This window comes from Hyposmocoma kahamanoa, unplaced genomic scaffold (genome assembly GCF_003589595.1).
Source record: "Hyposmocoma kahamanoa isolate Upper Pololo Valley unplaced genomic scaffold, ASM358959v1 62, whole genome shotgun sequence".
Lineage (NCBI taxonomy): Eukaryota > Metazoa > Arthropoda > Insecta > Lepidoptera > Cosmopterigidae > Hyposmocoma > Hyposmocoma kahamanoa.
This window is the reverse complement of record NW_020653850.1, coordinates 10980876-11005496: the sequence shown is the minus strand read 5'-3', so window position 1 is coordinate 11005496 and position 24621 is coordinate 10980876. Positions and strand designations below refer to the sequence as shown.

The following is a 24621-nucleotide window of genomic DNA, read 5'->3' as shown; positions in this document are numbered from 1 at the left end:
ACGTTTATAAGATCATTTATTTACAGACAATAATTAACCACGTCATTTAGTTCAGTATATTTTTTGTCAATAGATTTAATTTAATTTCAAACACACTGGTATTGAGTACGACACATAAATTGTTGTAACATAATCACAGTCATTGACAATATTCATAAAGGGAATGTCGATAATAATCTATTTCTAACCGACTTCAAAAAAGGAGGAGTTCTCAGTTCTCAATTCTCAATTAGACTTGTATTTTTTGTTTTACGTTACGCGATTACTCAGACATTTGTAAACCGATTCCGATGATTATTTTTTGTTGCAAAGGGGATGGACCTTAGTCGTCCTATTCAAATTTGAAAAAATATCAATTTCTAAGGGTGGCTTATTAGGTGATGATTCCGGTTTGTTGGATATCACCCAGTTTCCGTTAACCGATTTCAATAAAACTTGGCAAATAGATGTGATATCACGAACTTTTGAGGTCGGCTTTAAAAAAAGTTATTATTATTATGATCTTATTAGTGGTGATAAAATCTATATAACTACTAGAACCGCTGTTGAAAATTATTCTGCTGCTGTGAGTTGTTCTGCTGCTGGCCGCCGAACATCATTTGCTGTTGTTGATGAAACTCCTGCTGCCCGCCGCCGCCGCTATTGCCTTGATTCGGCCCTGCAATAAAAATATCAATGGACTCTAACGGTGAAGAAAATTCTCCTTGTGAAAGAATTCGTTCAGGGAAGTACTGCCACTTTACTTAATTCTGCCGCCAAGCAGTAATGTTAGCATTACTGTTTACCGGTGATGAAGGGTAACGGTGCTGGTGAAATTACAAGCACATGGGATTTGTTCACATATTACTGGCGAATCTGAATTCTATTTACTCGGCAACAACAACATTTAAATTCCTCGGAACAATACAACCGTGGGGCCGCCGCGTAGACCAAAGACAAGCCAGACTCGCCCGCGCGCCCGGGACGCTCGTTTAAGTTAAAACGTAAAGCTAAATAAATAGAGCGTACTTTGCCATGACAGTTAGATGCATGCGGTCGCTGCGCTGCGTGAGCGCGATGAAATTCGTGTCAAATGTCGTGTGTTGCTATGAACGTAATATAATTCTCGTTTATAGACATAATGCAACATATCTTATGAACACAACACAAAACTACTATAGAAGCGCGCCCTACCGCCAAGCAATCAGCCTTATCCAACGCGAACCTTGTAAACTTCCGATTTAAAATTCCGTTATAAAAGTTACTGCAGCAGAAACGAAAACAGATGTGAAAAAGCGTGCGGAACTTCCACAGTTGCGGAAGCAGAAGCAGAGGTCTGTTACATCACTAATCTGTACAATACTTTGGACTATTAGAGTAACTTTGGACATTCTAGCACTTCGGTACTTTGGACGTTTTTCAAATTTTGTGCTTTTTGTTGCCATGGTCATTGGTCCAAGGCAATTGTGTAAGGTGTATGGGATAACAACGATGAAAATGTTAGTTCAAATAATATGATAGATGTGAAGATAATGATTTTCACCATTTTTCATTTTTCTATTATTATGCAAAATCAAAACAATATTTGATGGAAATTTACGAATTTATGACCCACGTGTAGGTAATATTGAAACTGTATGCACGGCGGCAAAGTACTTACTTTAAATATTGTAGACAGAATATTTTTCTTCAGAGATAGTATTCTTATTTTTAAAAGTAAGTAATACCGCTTTCAAAAACTTTTTAAAGTTCCTTGCTTCGGCTGGGAATCGAACTGCCCATATGTGAAAAAAAATCCTGTACATTTGATATAGTGATTGCAGGTTCCTTATTATTGTTTATTTTAAAGTGATTTAATAATAATTATAGTGTTAGTTTTACTTGATTTTAGTAAATAAGTTGTCATGGAAGTGAATAAAATTTTTATCTACTTATCTATATAAAAAGAAATGACAAACCGCGATAATATTTCTTTCGATCTATGGGTCTTTCGATCGTGTTTACTGATTGATATCGAATTTAGTGAGAAAAATATCAAACTTCGTTTCTATGGAACGCACGAACTTTAAAATCAAATTTTCTATTTCATCGCATCTCCGACCATTGTAGCGTAGCACATTATGAAGGAAAATTATATTTTATGAATATTATTTTAATAATAAGTACCTTGCATTCTCATGCGTTTAGCATTGTTGGCGCCATGATCATGACTGTTCTGCTGCACTTGATTTTGTTGTGTCTGAAACATAAATAAATTCAGCCTAATATGGATAGATTACTTGACACTGAAGGTCATAATTTAATAACCAAAGAATTTGTATATTAACAGTTTCTTATAAAACATAGAAAATTTTTTATATAAAGTTCAAAACGGTCGAAGATCTCATGTGACGTCGTGCAAAAGCGTCTCAAGCGGTACTACAATAACACCGCTATTATGTAATCTACACAAAACGCACATGGGTCCAGATAAAAAATGTGAAGTCTTATAAAGGAGAAATGGATTACCGCATTAGACACCAATTTAAAAAATCTATTTCTGCATTATTTGTTCTAGAAACCTATATACAGAACAAAAGAAATTTTGTCAGTGAAAGAGATATAAGAAAAATAAATAATCTATCACATGTCAGCTACCTGTAACTTCTAATAGAACATCGAACAAAGATTTTCTTACCATTTCTCGTAAAAATGAGTTTGTACGAGATATGTGCTAACCATGATGCAATTTTTTTTTTTTGTCAATATTAGTAACTTACTATCAAAGTAGTTTTCACTAAAAAAGTTTTTAGTAGCAATAGAGCTCCTTGTGAAAGAGTTCCTCCAGTGAAGTACTGCCACCTTACTTATTTCTGCCGCCAAGCAGTAAAGGAGCATTACTGTGTTCCGGTTAAAACATGGGATTTGTCAACTTATGTCTCAGCGTGACGGGCGCAGTGACAGTGTCCCTATGACCTTTTTTGCGAATTATAAAAAAAATACCTAATGGTTTGACAGTTTTCCTGTAACTCCTATGATTGTGGATTTAGACACTTTGTCCTAGTTTAAAAAAAATCTGATTGTATAGTACTCATCATAGGACTAGCTATGCAACATGGCGTTCAATATGACGCCACGTAGCGTCACAAGTAGTGTAGCGTATATATTTGTTTACATTAGGTTGTTGCTGTTGCTGGTTTTGCCTGGCCTTAGAATCGCTCTTATCGTCTTGGTCATCATCTGTGAGGAACTCTCTTTTCGGGTATGGTATGGGACACCCAGCGAATACATCCTGCAATAAATATCATTATTTTAAAATATTGACACTCTTGAATACTCCCTAAAACTTAGTCAAAATAGAATTGTGCATAAAATGTGAAATCCTTTACATTTTAAAATAATTTTCTCTTCGGAAGTATGGGTGTGGAATGTCAGTCTCACTAAAGATAAATAGACAGGTTAATGAGAATTGACGCTCTTAAAAATAGATTGTCACTATAGTTTATTCAAGTTAGCGACCTAGTAAAAAATATTTTTGGTTTTATTTTTTAAACACCTTTAGGCACAAGCCCTTGCTATTTTAACTTGTTAACGCCCCACTTAACCTTGTGCCTCCATCTAATGTCCTTGTCATTTTTATGACGTAGTGCAAAAGAGAGGAGCCTATACTAGGTCGCTAACTTGAATAGACTATAGTTATAGGTTTTTTGCCACGGATATTTCATAAATAAGACTGTAGTGAGAAACCAGTAATTCTGATCAACATTTAGTGAATTAACACGAAAAATATAAGATGCATCAAAGTTTAATTCGTTAGGACTGTTTTCATTACATGTCATAAAAAGAGGTGGGTCAACTAGCTAGACTAAATTTGTACAAGCAAAACACAACATACATGGCGTAAGAGCCTATGCACATGGCATATCTTATATGCGCCGAAGACACGCGCTACCCGAACGCGCCTATACGCGTATATGCGAATGTCATGTTAATTAAATGTATGGAAGCGTTTGACGTTAAAGTTTTGCATATTTCTAGTTTTATTTTTAAAAAGTCGTATTGTTGTACTCATTAAGTTTTACTTTCGATATCAGCTCAAAGGTTTTTAATATCTCTTATATTTACAGAATACTCGCCTGGGCGCACTTAAAGATCACACGCCCCTGTATATCACACATTAAACCAAACACTGACGTAACTCAAAATTGTTAAATTGAGAAAACACTTTGCAAATAAAAAAAATACAGAATGGGTGAAATAATATAAAAAAAAAAAAAAAAATAAATAAATAAAACTTGTAATTGTAATACTTAAATGATCCATTTATAAACGATGATATATTTATATATATATATATTAAAGATAAAAATAAATTTATTCTGTATAAAAATTTAACCTGAATACATGTATCTTATTAAATAACCTTTTATTTACATATATATGCGCCAGGCTATCGCAAATAGAGATATTATTGTATGTTTACATAACTTTAATTAAGGTTAGTAGTGCAAGTTAGTCTAGGTGATATCTAAACTAAGTAAAATTGCTTACTTGTATCTTAGATATCCAAATCAGTTAGTCAACATATTTTGTTCAATAACAATAAATTACAATAAAACATGAATACTTAATTGTATTAGTTAGCATCTTAACTATTATTAATATTACGTAACAACAGATAGTACATTTTCGGTATCATTGTAGTTTAATCCTTTTAACCAGTCTTGTATGGTTTTCTTACATTGAAACTTATTCGATTTATTTTATTATACAAAATGCTACCAAGAAAGCAAAAGAATCTGTGGGAGTGTGCAGTTCGAAACCGTTCAGTGGTACAAACAAAGTCTGCTCGTCTTTTGCTAGTTTGGAGTGAGGGAATATAGTGCGTTAGTGAATGCTTTTTTGTTACGGTTAGTAGTATGAACAACTGGCGTAATGAAAGTACATTTAGCAAGGAGTTCTGCAGTGAGAAAACGAAAAGATCGGAATGTGCTGATTTTCAGTATGGCCCTTTGTGCTATTTCTAGATTTAGCAAAGTGTTTTATAGGTGCCTCCCCAAGTCGTTAAGCAGTACACAAACAACGACTGACAAAGAGACAAATACACAGTTTTCAGCAGTTTTCCACTGGCGACATGTCTTAAATTTTTGAAAATATAAATTAATTTTCGTAGTCTAGCCGTAAGAGTTTCAATATGGGCCTTGAAGTGATTGTGATGCCTAAATATTTAATTGTGTTTGTGCTGCTAAGTTTAGGACATATACAGGTACTTCCTACCGAGCCAAAATGTCATATCTATCTATATATCTTATCTATAAAGTGTGATGTTATATATAAGTCTTTCTAGGATTGTAGAAATAGACGGCAGTATGGCTATAGGGTGATAGTTATGTAAGCAACTCTTATCCCGATTTTTATGAACCGGAGTGATGAGGGCCTTTTTTAATATATGGGGAAATATTCCTGTTACAAAGCACTGGTTAAATAAATACGTAAGTGGTGGTATTAAGTGTTGCTTGAATACCTTGATGAATGAACAGGGTACTTTATCAATTGCAGTAGCACAGTCATTTTTGAGAGTCATGATGATTTTTCTTACTACAGATTCGTCAGTATCAAATAGGGCAAAAGAGTGCGAAATAGCCATGCTTGAAGGGTGCTGAGTGTGACAGAGATAGTTATTGTTGTACAGTTTCGCCTTTTCAGCCAAGTTTCTACCTATATTAGCAAAGAATTTACTTGCGCAATTAACTGTAATCGCTGTGGTAGCTGTATTTGCAATCAGCTGATGTGCAGACGAATTAGTGTTATTGGTGTTAGTAATGTTTTTGATGACTTTCCATATTTTTTTCTTGTTTTGACCTGCATTTTGTATTTCTGTCTCTGTTCACATTTTCGTTTTAATTTCTTGAGTAGATTATTACAATAATTACGATATCTGAAATAAGTTATTTTAAGAACTTCATTTTCTGGATTTTTCGTTAATTTTTTATGAAGTTTATCACGATGCCTTATACAGCGTAAAAGTCCAGGAGTTTTACCATGGTTTAACAATTTTATTTCGTCGTGATAACAAAGTGGTACGTGTATTTCTGTCAATATTTTTTGTTAAGGAAGAAATAAAATATTCTGTTGATATATTTGTGTCATTTGTATCATAAATAGGCTTCAAGTCTAAGTTGTGTAGGTCATGTATCACTCCGCTTAATTAAATTAATTAATTTTGCAGCGTGGTCTGTTTTGTGATAACGTAAGACTTATTATAACATTTTTGCAGAAACAATAATACAGAATTATGGTCAGTCACGGAAGAGTTTAATACTAAAGTTATCCAAACAATTTTCTTTTCTGGTTGGACGAAAATGAGTCGGTAAATAGCCGAAGCAGGCTGCAAATGTTAAATATTCTTGTGAATTATTGTCAATATTTCATTTATTGTCATTATTTAAATCACCAATCAGATATACATTTTTAAAAGGGGTTAAATTTCGTAAAATATTAGCAAGTGACTCTAAAAAGTTAGTAATATTGTGATAAGAAGGAGAACGGTAAATGGTCACAATCGCAGTATCGTTTCCGATCTTCGCAATGAGACAATTACCGTCTACAATGGCGGGTTCCTCTGTTATAATATTTTTTATATATATAAGGTAACACCATCATTTTGTAAAATATTAGTTTTTTTTAGTAGATATATCATATCCAGCTAATTGGGGAGTGCAGGATGAAAACGATAACCAGCATTCAGTTAAAACAATTATATCGATATCAATATTAATCTGACTTAATAATGTTACCAAACTATTAAAATTTTGTGCTAAAATATTATGGCTACACTTGATGTTAGGAGTAAGCGTAGAACATCTTTCAGGGTCACAAGTAAAAGATTCATATTCTAAGGAAGAGTCTATGTCATTTACAAAATCATTTGTTATATTACCCATTCCCGTGCTATGTGGTCTTGCTGTTTAGCGCTCTAGGCGCCCTTATAATCGATGGAGCTTAAATATCTAGCTTCAGCACTTTTTCTCGCTGGGTACAGCGCATCTCCCGTCCTGTGTTGGCTTGGCTTGTTGTACCACTGATAAGAAGCGCATTTAGGTTATTCTTGCAGTTTCGAGCAATATTTAATTGCATGACCTACGCAGCCGCAGTGACCACAAGTGGAATCGGCGTCTTGACATTATATTGCAGAATGTCCATACTGCTGACATTTGTAACATCTAGGTACGATCGTGAAGTCCCTAACGGGGCAGGTTGTCCAGTTAATAAATACTCGCTCCTGTTGGATGATCATGCTTCTGATATCTGCTGATATTTCTAATATAAAGTTGCAATATGATGAGTCCTTTTTACCAGATTTGTGGCTCAACTTGATCGAGCTTAAAAATTTATCGCGTTGCACTTGTGGATATTTCTCAGATATGTTCTGTTCAAATAGGCACACCAGCACCTCCTTCCCAGGAATAGAGGTGGGCGCTCCTAATAATATTATTTTTGGTCTCCTTTTAATTTTGTCTTCTACTTTTAGCCCTGAATTTTTTAGTTGCTCGGATTACTTCAGCTTCTCAAGGTCATCTTTTCCTTCAACACTGATTATGACTCCTCCATCTTTAGTTTTCCTCATGCCTCGGATATGCAGCTTCAATTCATCGGGCTTAATTATGGTTCGGATGAGGTTTCTTGTGGTTTCGCTTGATCTCTCTTTATTTGTACTAGGTGGATGTACATTGGAGTTATACCCCTTTTTAACAATATCCACAAAGGATGTATTCTGTGCTGCTATCTTTGGAGCTGATCGTATGCATTCTTTCAAACCAAAGAAGAGATTCCTTTGTGATCATTATGGCTCTGGATAATTATTTGAGATGAAATGTATTTTTGCTTAAGGGACCGATATTTTACGGCTAACTGGGAAACTCCTCCCATAACACTTCTGCTTATGCTGTTTATTTTAAGTTTTTGTTCTGAATTGAGTTTACCACCATTTGCAATGCTGCATATATCGTTCAGGCATTGCTCGATTTAAGATAGCCACTTTTCTATTTCTGCAGTTGATACTGCTTCAATTGTTGGTATGGGAGTTGGAGCTTCTTCTACTTGTCGTTTCTGGGGTGGACTTCTGGTTGTCATCGTACTCCGATTAAATGGACTATCCACTTTAGAACCAGACATCACTATAGAAATCTTAACGTAACACCAATAACCGCACGATCATCATGCGCTGACACAGATTTACGCGGAAGCTATATTAACACAGTTATGAAATTTATTGTTATTACACATTTTAATACAATTTGCAGAAGACACGTCCGCCTGCAAACGCGGCTGATATTGTTCAAGAAAAATAAAAACGATTCGAAACGACGACAAAAAAATTCGAATAATCTATGATTAAGAAGTGCAATTTAAAAGAACTTATAAAAAATATTGTTTACCTGTGTTGGTAACGGATCCTCAGTAAAGTAGTGGTCTTGCATAGCCTGTTCCGAGGTAATCCTTCTATTAGGATCCATGAGTAGCAGTCTTTGAAGCAAACTGAATGCTTTACTATCTGGCTTGATCTTGTGGCGGTCCATGTATTTACTTAAGGAACAGTTTTGGTAGCTGAAAGGACAAAGAATAAATAGTTATATTGCTTGAATTAATGAAACTTTTAGTTGGCAATTTTCAGGTTAATTTTCTCTACTTAATTCCGGTGGCAATTAGTATTATTTAATTATTTTGAAATATTATTTAATATTTCACAATAATTTACTCGAATACTCAATAATAAACATTGTCACCGAAATTAGGTAGAGAAAACTAACCTGAAAATGAACCTATTAAGCATTGATTAATTTAACTTGATTTATTCTAAGCTACAGGCAAACTTGAAACGAAAGGCTGGAAAAGTTAAGAAATTACTTGGTCCATTATCAGGTTACTTCTCTTTACCTAATTTCGGTAGCAATTTTTATTATTTAAATATTAGTGTATATTATGAAATACTAAAATAATCTTTTATGATAATATTTTAGAACATTAGGTAGAAAAAACTAACCTGAAAATGACATTTATGGTATCTAATAACGAGTATGAACAAAGTATCTTATTAGCATAGAAAGCCGAGTAATATCTAGTGTACAATTTAAAGAAAAAAAAAACACTACTTAATAATAATAATAATAATAATAATCTTTATTTATTTCTTCTTACAAAGGTGATCCTTATTTATACACAACATAATGAATTTAGACTTAATAAAAGAATCTAATTAAGATACCTTTGTAAGAGGCTGGAGTCTATACTAGGAATTAACCTGTGTGACAGAACTCCAGGCTCTCACCCGACTGAAAACTACAGGTTTAATTTAATAGTTATAGTGTAACATGATATGTTGATCATTTATAATTATACTGAGGAAAAGAACAGATAAAAAATAAAAACAATAATAATAAAGAAATAAAAGAACATTTTTAACGAGACTAATAACCAAGAAGACTAGGTATGATTAAATGTGTGATGATGTGCTAGTGCGTCCTGGCGTTGGCGTGCTTGTGTGTGTGTGTGTGTGTGTGTGAGTATGTGTGTGTTTGTGTGTGTGTGTGTGTGTGTGTGTGTGTGTACGTGTTTCAGCAGCAATTTTTATATAATCGAGATCAAACAGTTTGTAATAAGTTTTCTGTGGATTGATAATTTAGATTTAATAACCAGTTTGTGATTTTATTCCTACATTCTATTCTTGTTACTGAGTAAAAAGCTAGAATGTTATTGAGTTTGTTATATAAGTAGTTCCCTAGGAAACAGAAAAATTTTCCTGCAAGTTTGGTCCTGTAAATTACTGAAGGGCAGACCGTGTGTTTCCTTCTTCTGTTGTTGTTTGTAGGATCAAATTTCAGTTTGGAGTGTTTGAGCAGAATCGTGTGTAAAATAAACAATTGACGTACCGTTAAGACTTTACAACGTTGGTATAGCTCAGTAGTAGGATACAACCGTGGAAGGAAGAGACTCACTTTCAGAATTAGCCTCTGGGCTCTCTCAAGTGGAAGTAATGTTGAAGCTGATGCTCCACCCCATATTGTGATGCAGTATGTCAAAATTGATTGGCAAAGTGCCAGATAAACCATCCTGACAATCTTGGGATCACTCACATGTCTTAAGTTTCTAAAAATATATGTAAGCTTACGGACTCTAACTGACAGGGCATTAATATGTTCATGGAAACTCAATGTATCATCAATGATAACACCCAGGTACTTGATAGAGGAGGATCTTGAAATTGTAGGACATGTACAGGGAACAAAGGACTGATGATGAGAATGGGCTATAATGTTAAACGTCTCATGTTCAGTAGTGGGTAACTTTCTAGCTCTGAAGGTAAGGTACTTTGTTTTATTTGTATTAAGGGTAAGTTTATTGTGCCTTAACCAGTTAGACACTGCATCAAATCCCTTTTGGGCCTTCCCATAAACCTCTTCCCAAGTATCTCCTTTAAATAGGAGAGCAGTATCATCTGCAAATGAGATAATCCGGCCTTCCCCGAGATCTAGATCACAGAGATCATTCATATACGTTAGGAAGAGGGTTGGTCCCATCACACTTCCCTGAGGAACACCGTTTTGGATGGGGAGGTCGTCACTGAAATTCCGATTAATCCTTACTCTCTGATATCTGTCAGTCAGATAACTCTGGAATAGTTTGAGTTGTAAGCCCCTCACTCCCAGGCGTTCTAGTTTTTGCAGCAAGAGTGGAACTGAGACTGTGTCGAATGCTTTTGCTAGGTCCAGGAAAACTATGATTACCTTATTTTTTGCGTCGAGATTAGTAACTATATAATTTGTCAGTTCATGAATTGCTAGGTTGGTTGAGCGACCTGACCTGAACCCATATTGAGAACTCGATATTAAATTGTTTTTATCTAAATAGTTCGTGAAACGTTTATTGATGACTTTTTCGAAAATTTTTGAGATGCTAGGAAGGATGGAAATAGGTCTATAGTTCGTTACACAGTCCCTGTTACCACTCTTGTGTATCGGAAGAATTTCAGCTAATTTCAGAACGTCAGGGAAAGTACCAGTGGTTAAGGCTAAATTGCAAATGTATGTAATTGGTTTAGTAAGTATGTCTCTATATTTTTTTAGGACCGCCCCCGATATGTTGTCTCTACCAACCGAGCCATCAGATTTAAGGTTCTGTATAATGGACTCTATCTCGGCACAGTCAGTGTCCAACAGTACCAGTGACTTAGAGTGTGATTTAAAAGCATTATTCATATTGTAGGATATAGGAGACATTGGAACTTTATCTGAATATTCTTTACCAATCTGTACAAAATAATTATTAATATTATTAATTGAAACAACAGGGTCAGTCGAAAGTAGTTCCGCAGAGCTTAACTTGTTTTTATTGATATTTGTAGCTGTTGAAATTGCACTCCATAACTTTTTGTTCCCGTTTTTAGCTGCATTAGAGATTTCGAATTTATTATGTTCTCTTTTAAGTCTTTTAATTAACTCATTGCAGAAGTTTCTGTATCTTTTATATGTTATTTTTAGTACTGTGTTGTTTACATTTTGTTTTAATTTTTTATTCATGTTGTCTCGGTTCCTCATGCATCTGAGTATTCCCGGTGTTATCCACGGTTTGTAAATTTTTTTACGGTTTGAAATTTTGATTTTTAATGTATTCATCAGGATTGCGTTGCTAAGAGTGTTAACTAGGAAAGATGTGGCTACATTGGCGTCGGATAACGAGTAGATAGAGTCTATATCACTTGATTTCAGTGCAATTTCAAGTTTTTCATAGTTGATACGGGATATTGTCTTGTGGGATTGTTTGTGCATTTGAGTATTAGTTTCTAAAATTATATAGGTAGAATTATGATCAGTAATAGATGTTTCTGATACATAACAGAAAGCTTGTAATTTGGATTTAATTATTATGTGGTCTAAGCACGTTTTGTTGTGAGTGGGGTAGTTAAAAGCTGGCAGCATTCCATGTATACATAATGTATCTAAATATTTACTGGAAATTTCATTGTTATCAATTATGTCAATATTGATGTCACCTATCAATATTATATTTTTTATGTTTGAATTTTGATATAGAAATTTACTAAGAGAGTCAATAAATTTAGTTGGATCGGATATACCCCACGGTCTATATATTGCAATAATTAGTACATCCAAATTTAATTTCAAAGCAAGACAATTACAGTCGGAAATGTCAGGTTCTTCAACTCTTACATTTATCGTACTATTGACATATACGACGACTCCCTCATTTTGCGTGCGATTGTGGATGGTGGAATAATAATTATAATTTTGAACATTAGGTATACTGTCTGTTTTAGGTAACCAACATTCTGATAGTATGATGACGTCCCAGAATATATTTGTTCTGTGTATTAATGTTAAAAAGTTATCTAGATTTGCAGTAATGCTTCTGATATTTTGGTGTGTTATATTTAAGTAGGATGTACCGTGCTTTTTTTTTATTGGAAAATTATCAATGCTAGGGAGAATGTACGAGTTTGCTATAGAAAAATTATCAATGCAATGTAAAGCGTCGTGGGACTTATCGAATTTTAGTATAATGATATTTTGGAGTCAAGACTTGCTGATGCAATAATTTGTAAACATTTATTTATTATATGTATACCGAATATGTATAATGGTACATATTTACACCGCAGGGTAATAATTTCGTAAGGAGGAGAGTGATCTAACATGGCATGACGATTGTTTATTTTCATTTTGATTTTGAAGCTGTGAATGTTTGTTTTGTGTATATTTGTAATGTACATGTGAGTTAGTTTGTTTGTGTTATAATGTGATAGGATATATTGATTATTGTTAAAAATGTTTGTATAGTAGGTATGTATGAGTGTATAAGACAATTGTGTAAGTGTGTGTCGCTTTAGAGTATGTGTATGTTTACATATAATAAAAAAACCAGTAGCAAGCAAATGTTTAGGAATTACTAGTCAAATTCTGCATAGTTTCTGTAAATCCTCTTCATCATCAATTCGGATGGTCGGAGATTTTTCTGTCTTCCGAAGATATACTTTGCCATACGCAGTCCAAGCCCCATAGTACCCATTTCTGGTGGCAAATTCTTTAGCCAAGAATCGCAGTCTCCTAGTTTTCCCGGTAAGAGATTCATCTATGTATATTGGTAAATGTGGGTTCGGAATCATAGGTAGGTTAATATGCGAAGTATTTAGTTTAGGTCTTTTATTCATTCCACTTTCTCTGTTAAACTGTCTACATTTTTTAATAAATTGGTCCTTTAAGATGATTGACTTGAGACGGACAATAAGGTGACCATTACTTCCTTGTTTTGTTCTCTGTCGGTAAACTTCAGTTATTTCCGAGTCATTGATGGAGTACCCTATCGTGTCACCAATACTCTTAACTATTGTACAGAGCATCTCAGGATTTTCTGATGGTTGTGGTGGAATATTTTTAACCTCCATAGTGCAGGCTCTTTGATTGCGTTCCATACCTTCCATTTTGCTCTCCAAATCTGTAATTCTCTTTTTATAACTTAGATTCTCCTGTCGCAGGTCGTCAATCTGTGTCACAAATTCATCATACTTTTTCGAAATAAATTCGATTGATTGTTGAAGTTCTTCATTCTGAGTTTTTACATGGTTTATATTAGTGATCATTTGCTCAATTTTTGCGTTTTGTCGACTTTCAAACTTATCGAACAAGAGTTGCAGTTCTGAGAGAATTGGATACGATTTTTCCGGCGAGTTTTCGATTTTACGCTTTGTATTTCTCCTCCCAGAGAATGAATTATCGTTGTTTTCATTATTCGATGTTGTTTGATTAAGTAGTGGGTCAGAGTTAAAGCTTTTTAGGCTGTTTTCCTTGCCTTAAAAAGATTATACAAAATTGCAATAATATATCTCCCAGTGTATTATTTGCAGCCTCTGCTTGCCAGCGCGTGATATAAGTTAGAAATCCTCAGTTTTAGGATTGGATATTTTAATACATAGAGACTTTTGTTGAACTAAGTTTCAGAGACTTTTAAAAAGTTGCTTGCCTCGTCTGGGAATTGACCCAAGCAAATGTGGAAAAAAGTCAATATTTTTAAACAACTTGGAGGAGGTTCTCAATTCCGATAGCTCCGGATTTGTGAACCGATTTTGACGATTCTTTTTTGTTGAAAAGAGGGTAACTCATTAGTGGTCCCATTTAAATTTGAAGAAAATATTCCACCTATAAAGATGGCAAACTAGGGAATGAATCCGGTTTCGCGTACTTTCCGGTAACCGATTTCAATAAAAGTTGACAAATAGATGTAATTCCACGAACTTTTGAGGTCGGTTTTTTTAGTTTACCGTACTGAGATAATAGAGAGCAATAAGGATCAATTCCTCATCAACTAACAAAATATTTTAATTTATGAAACACCAAACAAACTTGAAACTGCCAATGCATCTAAGTTATTTGCAATTTTATGAAATGTTCAGAATGTGATCTAACTTCTTGTATGCAAATTCTCAATCCTTTGATATGTTCGCGTACATACATACATACGTATATACATACGTATACTATCTTATGGTGTTATGATGGATATTCAAATTAATGCTTATAGTTGACCCTGTCGATCAGCATCATAAAAATACTGTATATTTAATTTCACGTTTGATCAGTTTACTTCCTAGAGGAGGCGAGCAACTGTTCAAAAATCTTTGAATGCAGTATTACTATGCTTTTAAAAATAAAATATTGTCTCTATGAAACAAAATATCCTAAAGTACATTCCCTCCATGTCTCATAGCTGTGGAACACTCAGTATAATTGTAATAATGTAGAAATTAAGAGCAACTTACTTCGATCTTTTAAAATCTTTAACTAAAGTGGCGTGTTCAGGCATCTTCCTAATATCTTCCCAGTCTTTTTCCTGTGGGAAGCCCATCACATTGAATATTCTGTCTAGTTGATCGTGATGGTAAGGGTTGCTGGTTTTAATATCTTCCTGCCGACAGTGGAATATTGGCTCGGAAGTTAGAAGTTCGGCGAAAATGCAACCAATTGCCCAGATATCTGAAAATTTTCAAATTTTACAATTTATAATGGCTTTATTTGGTTTTCATAATAGTTTTACACTTTCATTTCATTTGACATACGGATACAGGCATTTCAGGAATGGTGGAATCTCTGAATATACACATGGACATTAGTCTAATTAAAAATTGTTAGGCCAACTGTCTGCTTATAACATAGTCATTGATATCAAAATATACTTCATCAGTGAATAATATGTTACCAAGTAAGTACCTATTTGTGCCGTTTGATAACATTCCACCATCGTTTTGGACAAGTTTCTCACAAAATAGTCACTTTCATTTGAGTCTTGCACGATTTGCAATTTGCACTTTTAAAAGAATTAAATTAATGAAATAATTATTAAATAAATAAAATAATAACCTCCAAAACTGGGTTGCTCTGTAAAACTTTTAATTCAAATGAAAACTGCAATGTTTCTTATCGATTTAGGCAAATTTCCATTAATTTCCTTTTTAAATTACATCCTAATATAATGTCAGCGTTAATGTTGTTTATTATCCCTTGTTGCCTGAACCTTTGCTTTCACGTCTTCCTAGCTAGCTAGGTACTTAAGTTGCGTGCTTACTCTAACACTCAAGTGTCTTATATTGAGGAAAGAATAAAAATCGCGACGCGCACGGCAAGTATGGCCCTAATAAAATAGCAGAAGTATGGTAACTCCGCTGAAAAATAGCTGATGTCAAACACCGTCGCTTAAACAAGTCTGCAGTCTGCGAGTATGTCATGGATAAACCTACACATGCAATGAAGTTTGACAAACCCCAGGTCCTTGCAAAATAAGTTCGTTATCTACCCAGGATGCTGCGAGAGGACATTAAAATTAAAAAACATCCTAATTTCAACAGGGAAGATGGTTTCTCAGTACCACCAGTTTGGGATCCAGTATTTCCTCTAATGAAAAATCCCAAACAGACATAAGACTACAGTACTAATTAATATGTTTTAGTTTATTCTAATTTCTATTATTAATTAATAATAAATTGAACATAATAAAAATTCATTCAATAAAATAATTTGTAATAAATAATAATAAAATAACTTAATGTAGCGTAAATTGGAACGTTTTCTTTGTAAAATTAAAAATAAGGTATTTAATTAATAACTATTGTAACTATAGTGAAAAAAAATTGGGTGGTTTGCATCAATATTAGACATAACTGGTTGAAGACTGTACCATCTCAGTCAACCGTGACCATGGGACCTGTGAAGGGCCCGAAACATCGGTTTGTTTGAAAAAACAAATATATGCGATTTAAATCCGGAAAAATAGTTTCATTTCCTATGTGTAACAATCGCGAAAACCTAAGAATTCGATACTTAAACATTATTATATCTAAAGTACAAATGTCTCTCACCAATAGCTTTAGTATAATGCCTAGCCCCAAGCAATAATTCAGGTGCTCTGTACCAGAAAGTGACCACCACAGGGTCCAAGTCAGCTAGTGGCTTCAGAGGAGCATTGAACAATCTCGCAAATCCCATGTCTGCTATCTTCACTCTTCCTCTCTCTGGACCTTCTCCCATGACCAAGATGTTGGCTGGTTTCTGAAAATAGATACATTCTAAAATCAGATTTTAACCTGTGTATAGTAAAGAGGTGGTTAGAGTTTAAATTGTGGATTATAATGTTTTATTTGGATTACATAGCTAAATTAAAAACACAAAAAAAATACCAATCTATTACAGTTCTTTGAATGACAACTCTGCCCTGGTAAGAAAGAAAGACACAAGCAGCCAATTCAAAATTCGGAGATAAATGAGTTTATTTTGTATGAGAAATGTCAAAGTAAATAAAATGCTAAAACTGCTTTTAGTCACAACAAATCTAATAAAATTAAACATGGTAATAAGACCTTATTAGGACTAATTTAACATGTACAAAATGTTTCATTTGAGAACAGAATTACTACAATCAGCTTTTGGTTTCAATTAAACATTCTGGTATACTTGTGGGCATTGAGTAACTCCATGCTTGTGGCCAATGATGCTATACTTGATGTGGCCATACAAATGCTGTTATCATAATTCAACCTTTTTTTAGCATTTCTCTAAATATATCCATGAGTATACTTACCAGGTCTCGATGCAACACCCAATTCGAATGCAAGTAGTGTATCCCATCCAATATCTGATAAAGTAGACTCTTCACCATCCCTTTTGGCACCATAACTGACTTCTTATTAGCTTTAGCAGCACGGTGAAACTTAATGATATGCCATAAATCATGTTCTGCATAGTCAAACAGCAGCCATACTTTACGATCAGTATGTGAAAGAAATACTCGTATTAAGTTTATCACATTTGGGTGCTTGAGCTCTCTTAGTAACTGAAACAGGAGGAATTCAAGAACCAATTAGTTGGTTTACTACAGGATGTTGCTGAGCTTACTGGAGGAGTTTGAGTGGGAAGAGCTTAGATGGCACAAGCAAGACCCTGCACCCATCACATGTAAAATAGATTCCTGCATGTAGAGTTGCAGACACCAGCACATCACACCATATTATACCATAGGTGGTTTACTTCTAAATACAGTTAAAAATTCTTGTCCTTTCATGATATTGAAAGGGCAAGAATCCCTTTTAAAGGAAAGAACTTTCAAAGTACATTAGGTAACATAAACTGTATTGCTGCTGTGACAATATTGTGTGAGACCTAGCCTAGCAGCGAGTCCTTCTAACAATGATGTCGATAATTGGTACAATTATTGTAACTATTCAAAGTCTGTAAGCATCTCGGGTACTTCGGCGTCTTCAAATTGGACACTAATAGAATTGCGGCAGTGGCGTGGCTGAGGCGCGGCAGCCGCGCGTTTATAGCGCTTCAGTAATTTTTAGCTTTGTAATTGTAACTGCAAAAGTAGCCCACATATGTCATGACTGCACTTTTAAATATTGTGTGAAAATTAGTAGTGGCACAGCTGCAGTGCGACTGCAGCCCTTCTTTAACTCTTACTTTGCGGAAGTTAATTGGCTGTCCATAAGAACCGGAAATAGGTCTGTCTCGGATCCATGAACAAAGCAAATTAAGAGTTAAGCATCTAATTTGATGGAACCCTACATACATTTTGCCAGTTATCTTATTGCTACCTTACAATAACACTAGCACATCTGAACAAAATTTGGAATTATGTTTATTGTATCTTGCTTTTATTGTCCTATCCAGCTGCATTGGTTGAAGGCTTGAAGGTGGCAATTGCAATGGTATTATTGGACCATTGAGGAAAATCCAAATTGAAAATATACTAAGTTGTTAATAACACTAATTTTAAGTTATATTGTTACTAACGCTATGGATTCAAGTATCTGCAGTAAATGATTATTATTGTATGAGATGAATGAATTTCAATAGGTAATAGTTTATAATGTAATTATATAAGCACAAAAATGACTTATTCATTTACTATGCAATGGAAATGTAGGTGGCTTGGACAGAAAGAAATATAATTTTAGTAACTGTTTTTTATGGTTGTTTCGGATAGATTAAGACTTAAATAACGCTCTTTATTCTTCTTAATTTTCTGTAAATTTTGCCTCTCCAGTTTAAAATCGAAGGCGGCGCTCTGCTTGAATTAACAAACATTCTTGGAGTCCCAAATTAACCATTTTGCTTCTCTCTTAATTACGTAGTACACAAACTTACCGCTATTTCTCTACACGCAGACATGGAAAGTCCAGTGCCCTCAATTTGCTTTAAAGCATAATCCTTAGTATCCGACCCATCTTTCCTCCTAGCTTTATACACATGGCCGTACGTGCCCCGGCCAACCTTACAACCTTCGTAATCAAATAAATCCTCGACTTTAGACCTCTCATTCTGTGTTTTTACTTTAAAATCATAGTCCATCATAACCGGTGCCATAGTTTTGTTTTGGAAATTGTCACCCATTTCTGACGTTTATAAGTTATGTGAATAGGTCTCGATGTTATGTGATATTCTCAATATTCCGTGGAGTTCAAATTAAGGAAATCTTTAACATCAACTGTACAGACTTGTAATCGTATTCTGTGGTTTCTTCTCATTAACTCTGCTGGATATAAAACTACGATTTCAGTTAATTCCAATTTATGCTGACAGGCGACAGTAAGCAGGCAACCACAGAGACAGACCAAACCAAATGTCAAAATCACATTTATTCACATGTCAATGTCACACACTTTTGTAAAAATTTTAAATAGTGGAAATTTTTCGGGTTAAATTCTCGAAATATTGAAAAAAATTGGAAAAATATCTTATATTATGTACTACGTTCAGAAATATTTATATATAAAGTTTTACTGAATTATAAAATAAACTTGTGTAGTTTTAAGAAAAACGAGATATGTACATTTATTCGCTATTGTGAAATATTTTTTTTAAAATGATTTTACAACAGCGAAAAACCCTCCTTCAACCATACCACCACCACTTGTTGACTGTTGTTGGCTTCATCGTTTTCGTTCAGTAACTTAAGCTTTTGACAGATGTCAATGTCAAAAGAAAAATTAAAGGAAAATATTGGAAAAAAATTCTCATCGTACCATATCGTACTCAATCTTACAGGATTATCATCCTCTAAGGCTAAGAGCTTATGGAGCGGTTTTCACCCGCGTCCGCCGCCGTTGCGGGACCGCGGCCTTCGAAGAAAATAGAAATGTATGCAAAATTTAGTAGCACATTTCACGACGCGTTTTACGCCCGCAGCGGAGACGGTTGCTCGCGGACGCGGTCACCCGCGCGCTTGGAGGGCGTCGCCCGCGCACTCTGCGGTCGGTTCGGTCTTTCCTTCCCACGCCATTTTGTGATTGATTTTCAATTTGGCAGCGCGTGTCAATTTCTTAAGTTATGGTTGTTGAAGGCCATCAATTAATTTCCTGCCAGTTACCATTTTTCTTAAAAGTTCTGAATAAGTAGATGTGAAAAAAGTTTTGACATAATAGTATGATGAGTATGACCAAAAATAGAAAAATGAGGACAGTTGGCATTTAAGATGACGTTACGTATTTTCGATTCCTGTGTTTGACATAAATCAATGTAGTGCTATCTCTTTTGGGTTACGACGGCACGCAGTAGTTAAACAAAGACAATAAAATGTTTATGTTTTCACCGTCTATATATGTATATCACATACATACTTATAACGTCTGATTTATAATACAACATGTCCTTTGGTTTCCATTAGTCTAAAGACTTTTTATTTTTTTCATCCTCTAACATTGACTTACAATTATATGGACGTCGGGTCCGCGCTAAAAAGTGTCCGCACTTGTAAGGCGCTAAAATCGTATACAGAGCGCCAAACTCCGCTTTAGTCTTCATTTGTTCGACTGAGAGCGCGATACTACGATGACATTACAATTTAAATTTCGAATAGGTTGACTTGGGACATTTTTTTCGTGGTTTTTGTATTAGACCCGTCGTCCATGTATTTGTAAGTCAATGTCCTCTAAGGTATAATCTTAGACTATGGAAACTAATCCTGCATATAATCTTGCGTGTAATACAAGACCCCGGCGGCGGCGGGCGGCTAGGTGTGCCCACACATGACACAAAGAACATCCTTTATTCAATTGACAGTTCTGTTAATTTTACGGAACTTTGGACGGGATCATAGAGAAGCGACTATTGTGTTACGTCCCAGTTACGTTCATGGTATTGTGTTGAGTTCAACTCTAAAGCTTGTTTCACAATGCACAAATTCTGGCATTATATTGCCGCATGTTATCGCGTTGCGCGATGAGACATTAAATTGACCAGCAGGAGCAGTGACTATTACTTAACTGCAGGTCATATCGCGCAACACGTTAAATTGCGGCAATATATTGCCAGAATTTGTGCATTGTGAATCCGCCTTAATATTTTAAAATTTAATGTAATATAATAATAAAATATAAAATAATTAACGCTTCATACGAAAATTCGCAGTTTGCTGAAAAAAGTGACAACTATAAATTAAACTGGATTGCATGCGAAAAACAATTCATTTCCTATGAAATTCTTTCCTAATGGTCTACGAATATATTCCCTCATTTCTTTCAGAAAAAATAATCTTTATTAATTAATAATATAGGTTATTTTTATTATTTTTGGGGAATTCCCAAACATAATGTATGTTTGGGGAAATAACCTACTAATTAAAAATTCCCCGCCAGATTTGAACAGACGACAAGGGTTGCCAACATTTAGAAATGTAAAATACTATACGGTTCCATCCTTAGAGGATGGAAAAAAATAATAGTCTAAGGTTCCATCCCAATAACGTATGACGATGACAATGTCGAAAACTTGTCATTATAGCACTGCGTCGTCGTCGTAGGCTTTGAATCCATGGTCACGACATAAATAAAAAATATCGTAAAGCTGCGAACTACTTAAACTTAAATATACAAAATTGTATATTGGTCAGGCGTTGACCAATATACAATTTTGTATAAGCTTAGTACTTGATACGTCCGTAATTACTTTGTTTCAATTAGATTTCACTAATTTGTTTATGATCTAAGTAATTCTAAACCTTGACACCAGATTTTCCAAAAAAAAAAATTAATCTATTTACACATTTCATTATTGAATGTATACATGGTACACATTGTATTTGAAGACAGTTCAAATCGATCGTGATCACGATCCTTTTATTCGGCCGTCTGGTAATAACAAGTAGTACTAAAATTTAATAAAGTTTGGAAGAGTTTATAGTGAAAAACTGTCCTCTGAAGCCGGTCTCGTTTATGAAACTAGATAGAAACAACTTATACCACCTAATGCAGAACGACTGGTCTTCGTCCACCATAATTTGCCTTGGTGATTCTGGAGAAAGAATGACGGGAAAAAATTAGAAAGATAGTGGATGATAGTGATCTACGCGACTACAGAGCACATTGCAATTGTGTGAACTCTTTAGATAGAAATTATACATTAGAAACATCAAACAAAGAGCACCCCGAACAAGACCAGCAAATGCTTAGATATTTTCCAGCATGGGTAGTCGTTTTATAATACATTTCATAATAGTGGAATTTGTTTTTAATTTAGTTTCCTTTCATTGGCGCACTAGACAAAAACTAATATCACTGAACATTTAACTGGGACGTTGAAATTGAGCATAGCATACCCATGACGTCACACTCTGATATTCAACTTTGTATTTACCACCTGCACACACCGGTTCGGTTTTTTGCTATTATACCAGCTGAAATTGATTATTTTATAATGGCAATTTGTATAATGTATACTCACACCGACACATTTTAGATCTTTCTTGCGATAGTAACAGCGGGTAATAGAAGTAGTGCATTTTATCTTAAACAGCAGCGCAGTTCAGTTCAGAAGAAAATAAATGCATTTAACAATCTTTGAGTTTTTTGGAGCGAAGTCTTATGTTTCGTAATATATTGACTTAAATTTATACTTTAATCTAAAGTGATCGATATTAAAATACATTTTTGATATGTACGAGTGAGTGCTGATAATAAAAATAGTTATTGATGAGTGCGCTGTAAATCAGAGGACCATGGAGTTCCACGCAGGTCCTCAATATGATTACAGTGATGTTGTTGAGACTTTAGCAAGTATGTTCGGGGACGTAGTAAGCGCAGATGTGATATTTAGTGTTGTAGAGAGCTGCGGCGGCGACTGTAAGTACAATAAAAAAATTATAAATCTCCATACCTTTAGTAGACATCTTTGGCTATACCTCTGGTAAATACTAGTGCGCATATTATAACTTAAGTTCGCGCAGCTTGAACTTAGTGATCTGTGAACATAACTGCGCTGTACAGTTTTTTTTAAATATCTAGTTATCGCAAAATTACCTACTTAAAATGTGTATTATTTTGGGTTTCTTGATGTTTAAAACCACTCCTTAGTGCCATGGATTTAATCAAGTAAGTCATTTTAAAGCATACTAAGCGTTACTATTTTAGCTGATAACATGCATCTTTCCATTGTGAGTTTAGTGTATTCTTGTACTTGTGTTTTTATTATATTCTTGTATTTATGTACTTTAACATGTTTATTAAATTTTTGGTATTCTGTGTATTATCTACTTAGTGGCTGTCTAACTATCTTTAGGTATCAATATTGTCTTTTGATGAATTCAAAGTTCTCTTATCTGTACTGTGTTATCTCCTCATATTAGGTAATTAATTAGTTAAAATTTTAATAATGTGCAAATATTGTGTACATCTATAGTACAGGGGCCTTACAATGAACTCTTATTGCCACTCGACTTTCAACCTATACAAATCAGTATACTCCATCCTATTCAAACCATGACATCTTCAAAACGATTATGTCAACAGCAGTTACGCCAACCCCAAACAACTTCCTAAATTGAGCTGCAACTCCTTTGAAATCTATATCATTCATACATTTTTCGTACCATGCCGTGCTATTTGACATTAGTTGACCCAAATTTGGTTCGCTCTAATGTCGTAAAATTCGGTTCAAAGAAAGTTATTTATTTGATAACTTAAATTGAGATGTTTTGCTATTTTATCATAATTATATATAATTTGTCATTTACTTTGAGGATTTATATAATTGTGTATCAAATTAAACGTGTTATAAATTGTTGATAAAAGGTAAATACTCATTAGATTATTATATACTATGTAACTAACCTTAATTATAGTTAGTATATATGTACATAATATAGTAAATCATTGTACTTTTAGATGTGCGATGATGAATTAATAGAATTCCTAGAGTCAGACAAACTGGAAACAAATTTTGATTATTGCCAAAAACGATGCAATGAAAAATTCAATTCAACCCTTTGGGATTGTATGATTCAGTTTTGATTAAAAAGTATAGATTATCCAAAGCATTGGTAATTACGTGAGGAATTGAGACCGTACTTAAAAATTCCTAAAAAAAAAATAAAAAAAAAAAACAAATTTATTGACTTAACATAATCTAGGTTACATATATCATTGCCGGTGAACTTCTTTTAAGTATGAAAATACCTGTGTCAGAAGCCACCGCTAAAGACTTATCTATTGAAACAAAGGTAAGAAACTACAAAGTATTAACCATCTTGAGAGTCATTTCCAGAAGCTACAAGGCCATCTTCAATACTTACTCTTGTAGAAGTACTTACTTATTGGAGCATCTAGTACCTACCTATAGGTATTCGCCACAAAAGGCCTTCCTCCAAGCTATTAGTTAAAATTTTAAGTATACAATTGTAGTGCATTTTTTGTGTTGCTTTTAACAACTTATTAATAAAAAACGTTTTTCTTAAATACCCATCACCTTTAAGTATCTTTGTGTATGTAATAATACAAATAATGTTCCACATTAAATTGTCTTTTATTTCAGTTATTGACTGCTATGTCGTTTTACGCCACTGGGTCATACCAATGACCAACAGGAGACATCAGGGGCTATTCAATGGCACAACAAACAGTGTCTGCATTAATTAACAAAATCACATCCTGCCTCAATCATACAGAAATAAGAAAAAAACATATCAATTTTCCAAAAAACCTTAGGAGAGAAATAAGATAAGATCTAGGGGAGTATTTTTTACATTTTACCCATGTTGAAATACACACATCAAAAGTGTCTAGGGATCAAGTACGTTTAAGAGTATTGCTGCAATTAGGGTTAATTATAT

At 34.2% G+C, this 24621-nt stretch overlaps 1 protein-coding gene across 1 annotated transcript; it reads right to left on the bottom strand.

The window, feature by feature from the left end:
• Nucleotides 1–203: 203 nt before the first annotated feature.
• LOC113229487 (cyclin-dependent kinase 8) lies at nt 204–19213 on the bottom strand. The gene is made up of 8 exons (XM_026463089.1): nt 18666–19213; nt 17101–17352; nt 16382–16571; nt 14789–15002; nt 8397–8565; nt 3134–3250; nt 2146–2218; nt 204–658 (listed from the first exon to the last, which is right to left on the bottom strand). The coding sequence occupies exons 1-8, from the start codon at nt 18909–18911 to the stop codon at nt 534–536; spliced, it is 1386 nt and encodes a 461-aa protein (XP_026318874.1). The 5' UTR covers nt 18912–19213; the 3' UTR covers nt 204–533.
• Nucleotides 19214–24621: the final 5408 nt, after the last annotated feature.